This window comes from Condylura cristata, unplaced genomic scaffold (genome assembly GCF_000260355.1).
Source record: "Condylura cristata isolate star-nosed mole 26May11 unplaced genomic scaffold, ConCri1.0 scaffold00012, whole genome shotgun sequence".
NCBI classification, from domain to species: domain Eukaryota; kingdom Metazoa; phylum Chordata; class Mammalia; order Eulipotyphla; family Talpidae; genus Condylura; species Condylura cristata.
Window position 1 is genome coordinate 15,357,319 of NW_004567113.1, and position 6,000 is coordinate 15,363,318.

General features: G+C 32.9%; 1 protein-coding gene across 2 annotated transcripts in view; it reads left to right on the forward strand.

Annotated features, from left to right (window-relative positions):
* The window catches only part of ANTXR2 (anthrax toxin receptor 2), a 128,496-nt gene that overhangs the window by 69,340 nt on the left and 53,156 nt on the right, over positions 1-6,000 (forward strand). For both annotated transcript variants that reach the window (XM_004681187.2, XM_012724235.1), the window contains exons 13-14: positions 1,981-2,025; positions 2,950-3,042. In XM_004681187.2, coding sequence (XP_004681244.1) covers positions 1,981-2,025; positions 2,950-3,042 — 138 coding nt within the window. The remainder of the gene's footprint in view (positions 1-1,980; positions 2,026-2,949; positions 3,043-6,000) is intronic.

A 6,000-nucleotide genomic window follows, 5' to 3' on the forward strand; every position in this document is an offset into this window, starting at 1 on the left:
CTTCAACACAGAGCTGAAGGATGCTAAGTGGAAAAAATTCTGGCAACTAGGCAATATTATGCCTTTTAAAATCTGCAAATTCTCATAAAATATGGCGCATATGAATACATCCTTTTCTGAAATAAATGTGTTCTTGCACTATTAATACAATTATTGGATTCTCATGACTGTTATTTATAAAGTATTTGGACTAACAGTAAGGTTCTTCTGCACTAGTTTTACTGAAATATAGAGATATCATTGGACACAGATTTTTGCTATGTTTGGCTTTTAGGCCAAATGCCGTCAGATTATTTTTACCCTTTTTTGTACTTAAGAGGCTATGTGATAGAGTGGAAAAAGGGAACATTTCCATATGTCACAGAAGACCCATTTTATTTTCTGTTCCAGTGTTTCTAAGACAGTGACGTTAGGTATGAATTAATGATATGTCTCCATAAAATGGCAGTGGTAACTTCAATCTTTCACAGTTACCATAAAGTTTAGAAACTTTCTCTCTCCCTCTCTCCTTCTCCATTAATCTATTCATCCATCCATCCATCCATCCATCCATCTTAACAAATAACAACTACTCAACAAATTTTTGGTCTTTTCTTCTGCACTTTTTCCCTTGGCAATTCAAACCTTAATTTAAGAGCTTTCTATCAAAAGTTCAACACAGAGTATGGAACTAGATGAACCTTTAACCTGGGTTTTAATACTAGATGTAATTTTTTACTTTGTAATACTTAGGAAATTATTGAAGTTACAGCCTTCATCTCTGTATAGCTAAAGTGAAGATAAGCTTAGTGAGTACTCAGGATTCTTTAGAGTGTGAGGCATATGTCAACACTATTAAAATATGGTTGTTGTGAATAGTAATTATGTCACAGACAGGAACCTTAGATCTGGTTCAGTTTTTAAAGGTGCAGTTATTTCTACTGTGTCTTTTAATTTGCACAAACAATATTTGAGTTAGTAGAGAGCTAAAGGATTTTTTCCACTATTAATAGTGCAGAAAAATATTTGCCAGAATTTCAAGATCAATTTAAATTTATAATAAGATTAATTACACAATATTGAAAAAACAAACCCTAATGTTCTTTTCTGGAATAAGGTGAATATAAATGCATCTAGACATATGGCCTACTTAATTATGGAAAGGCACAGAAGCAAAAGAAGGAAATATTGTGATGTATTTTTTAACATCCTATTATAATTTTCATATTGGAAAACACTACAGTTAATTCCAGATGAAGAACTTAAGATGGTTTTCCATTTCTCCTTCCATTGTCAGGTTCATTAGTTCTTTATTTTAGTGGTTGAAAGAGAAATTTAATTGTTGGAACCAACAATATTTTAGCTTCACAGAAATTGCTCTCTTTTTATCATATATATGACATTTACATAGAGAGTGTGTGTGTGTATAGGTATATAACAAAGATAAAGTGAATTAATGTGTGCAAATGTGATTTGTGAATTGTGAGGTGCTGTTATGCTAACAATCTAATTCACAAACTAGTGTCTCCTAACAATAATTTAATGTCCTCACCGGTCTAACTAGACCTGCTCAGCTATAAGATTCTTACACAGGGGGTATATGATTACAGTCACCTGACTGCTGGCTGGAGTTAACTAAAAATTCAAGAACAATTCTCTCATGTGTCTGGAATCTCTGTTGGGTGGGTTGACACATCTGGGAGATGGTCAGGCACTCTTTCTGTAACTTTCTGTTGTTCTGGGTTTCCTTAAATGTTAATAGCTTCAGGGCAGCCCACAGACATGACAACAGATTCCTCCTTCTAACAGTGAGTGTCCCAGAGTGGCAGGGAGGGGAAAAGGCTCTTTTAACCTAGCTGCTGAGTCAGTCGCAAGATACCATTTTCATCTCTGACTAGTCAGAAGCTAGTTATAGGCAAGAACGTATTCAAAGGGAAGGACTTCTGTATATATCTCTTTCAACTGAAGTTTTTACATTTGATTTTGGTTTTTTTTGGACAGGTTATCAAGGATCCTCCTCCACCACCACCTCCTGCACCAAAAGAGGTAAAAATGAGTACCTAAAAAGTGATGTGGGTGTTTTTTTCTATATGTAGAATGATCTCCAAATTTAATGAACTATTTATGTTATATCACATTATATATAAGGTGATATATAATATTATATATCTCACATTATTATGATAATCATAACATGATAATATATAATGTGATATGTAATATGATAATATGATAAATTTGATCAAGTATGATACTTATGTATTTTGGAATTTGAAAAAGCACTTTTTTTTAGTCTTATAATATTTTTTTATGTGTCAGAGGAATGAGACCTTCACACCTTAATAAACATGTATTGGCCACCAGGATGTTTGCACACAGAGATTCAATTGACCATTTACATTGATTGTTCTGATGTCATCATTCTTTTTTTTAAAAGTTGGAAAACATATGCTGACAATTTAAAGCTAAATTGTTGAATTTGAAAGGATCATTACTTCTATGTGGTTCTGTTTGTCAATCAAAATTGTGTTAGGGACAAGAAAATAATGTACTGGTATTGTGTGTTTCTGTAGTGTCTCAGTTACATGGGTTTCAGTTCAGTTTTTTCAATGTTCAAACTTATATATACATTGGTGCTTTAAGTGAATATTGAAAAAAGTATTAATGTTTCATCTTTTAAAATATGAAATGTAGAATAAATTTGTAATACAAAGATTTAGAGAGTTATGCAGCTATATCTGGTAGCCTAGTGAAAGAAAAGAGATAATTAAAATTATAGGAGGGAAGTTCCTCATATTATGTAGTATTCCACATATATGGAAGCTTAAATATATTCCTATGCTCTGTGTATAAATGTCACATTTCTTCTTTATTAGTGGTATTTTTCATACAAACATTTAAATGAGTGCCAGTTAGACTAAGCAATATTTTGAAATTTTAATTATACTCATGTGAAAAAACTCTATCTAGGAGGAAGAAGAATCTTTACCTACTAAGAAATGGCCAACTGTGGATGCTTCCTATTATGGTGGCCGAGGAGTAGGGGGAATCAAAAGAATGGAGGTTAGTATCTTTAAAGAAAAAATAGAAGTTGGTAATCTGCAGTATTTATTTCTGAAACTATTAAACCATGGAAACTCGACTTTCACAATTCAATACCATTCTTTTCACTTAACACTGGGTCTTTTCTGGATCACTCACTTTTCTATGGGATCATCTTAGCTATTTCAGAAGAGTTTAAGAAGAAGAAATGACTTCATTAGTCAGAGAATTGCATTGCTAAGACGTCTGAATTCTATGGGACAAAACAAAACAAAGTTAGATTTTCTCACTATTTTGGAAAAAAATTACTGCAGAGAATATCAACTTTAAAGAAGTCAGTTACTTAAAGTTGCAACAATGCTTTCCTTTGAAAAGATCAATGTGCTATTTGAGGAGAAAAATGTTAAAATATTCAATGATATGGAAAAGACATTATCACAAATGTGAGGCTTCTTTTTTATAACTCTAGTTACCATCTATGAATGATCATAATTAATAGCAAATATCATTCATGGAATGCATTGAATTTTTAAATTGGCACACAGACTATAATAAAATTGAACTTTGTTTTATCTTAAAATTCAAATGAGGATTTATTTATAGCCACAGAAATGTTTCTCAAAGTGTGAATTAACTAGGACCCTCCCTGGTGGCGCAACAAGTTAGGTCACAGCCCTGCAAACTAGCTACAGCTGCTTCAGTGTGAGTTTGAACCCCAGCCCGGAGGTGATCCACAGTGTGAGTTTGAACCCCAGCCCGGAGGTGATCCACATGGCATGGCAGAGTGCTTCTGACTTGCCTGCTGCTCCCCTCAGCAGTGTACTTCATTGATTTGCCTGTTCTACTCCCCACTCTGTCTCTGGTGAATCTTCTCACCACCCCTGCACCACTGGCCTGTACTCCAGTTCTGTATGTCTAAATAAATAAATAAATCTCTAATATTTGCTGATAAAAAAAAGTGAGGATTAATTAATAATAACTAATCATTGTCAGCATGAAGGCCTTATCAATAGTGTAAACAGGCTCTCTGTAAGAGGCATTATAGAAATTTTCTCCCTGAGCTATTGAACATTCATCCTGGCATTTCCTCTTTGTTAAGTTATCATTTAATTTTACTTCATGATAAGAAGGCATTTTGATGTGTTTTGCAATCATTGCACAGTCTCCTACTGTCATATCTGCTTTGTTCCATTACTGCCAGCAAAAATCAATAAGCTAATTAACAACCTCACAACTGTTGAGATTTTCTCTTTTTAGACATTTCAATAAAATTCAGACCCCCAAGGAGAGTTTCCCTTTTTACTGTAAATTTCAGTGTTCTTGTCATCTTATACTGATTCTCACTATCTCAACCACATTAATATTAAAATTATGCATGTTTTCTCTTATAACTTACTACTTTGCTACTGAAATATCCTCAGAGATAGGTACCTCCTTGCCAGTAAAACATGGAAAAAGCAGGTGCTAAAGACTATTAAGATTTTCATTTAAATATAACATATGCATTTGCAGGTAGGTTATGGTTATCACACAATACACAAGAACACAGCCAGAATAACTCTTTTTGTTTGACATAGAAGAAATCTTTGCTGTGTCATTCAAAGCTTGAAAGGGTAGGAATGTATAGATTAGATGTTCCTATGAATGAAAAAAAATGCATTTTGTAAACAAAACGGTTACATATGGATATCTAAACATGATCTGCTATAATTTATCTTGTTTGTTTAGCCTCCTTCCAATATGTTTGCATAAAGATGCATGCAAGAAAAAGCCATTTGACAGGATTTACAAAATGTGTTGTTCTCTGAATGAAGGGCTTTTCAGTGTTGTGCATTTCTTTATTTTTACCCAATTTATTTGCCAGTCAGCATATATTACTTACATTCAGAATAATAAAGTTAATTTCATCTTGAAATCTACATATGTAAAAATATCACATTCATCAGTAAGATAAGAAGATATAAGTGCTTGCACCCTAAATGAATAAATAATATTTTCACTGAAAATACTAGGAATTATGCCAGGTTTTTGTTAGTTCAATATTCCGTCATCTAAAGAGGAAGATCTCTTTCTAAAGCAAAGAAAAATATATGTATGAACTCCTGAAAGGGTTTTGAGTTAAAAGAAACATTACTGGTTCATTCTCAGGAAAGTTAAGGACTTGTGTGTATTCTTGCGTAACTCACGTTTCAAGTTTCACATTTCAAGTTATTGACTCTTAATATGTTAAATTATGTTCCCAGTCCTTTTCAATTGATGAAATTTTATGAAAAGCACTCACCAATCTTTTTAAAATTGGGGTTCATTTTAACCTTTGATAACTTTGCAGTGGGAATGAGAATAAAAAGAGAAAGTCAATGTGAGTGTCATGAAAGAGAAACATAATACATAAAAATACACAATAAAAGTTGGACTGAGTTGGACTAATTAAGCACCGCTAAACTTTCAAACATGAATTTATTTAAACTTGGAGAGGGAAACTAGGAAACAAAATCTGTTTTAAAACCATGCCTATACAAATCTGGAAAGTATTTCCCTTAAAAAAAGACCTTCACCTGGGGAAATGTAAAGGGATACAGAAAAGATGAGCACATCTGAATTACAGAACAATCTTCATAGTAATGTTATTATAAACCAGCATAGGGATTGTACCTGGAATTATCTTCTTACTCGTTCTTTAAGTTAAATATTTAAACACTATGGTTATGGCAATTTCAGAAAGCTGGAACTGAGCTGATGTTAATAACAGCTGTTAGAACAACTGATCCACAATACCTAATGACTTCAAATGTGTGTTTCTGCCAATTCAGTGTAAAACTGTTTTTGTTTCTTTTCTCAACTCTGAAATTGCTCCTTTATGATATAACCTCTAAGTCATCCAAATGCACTTTGGAAATTATGAATTTCCTCATTTATCATGAAAGCAAAGTAGAGTTGGAAGAATGTAGCTCTCAAGCCTGCTCTGATTTTTTTTTTTTT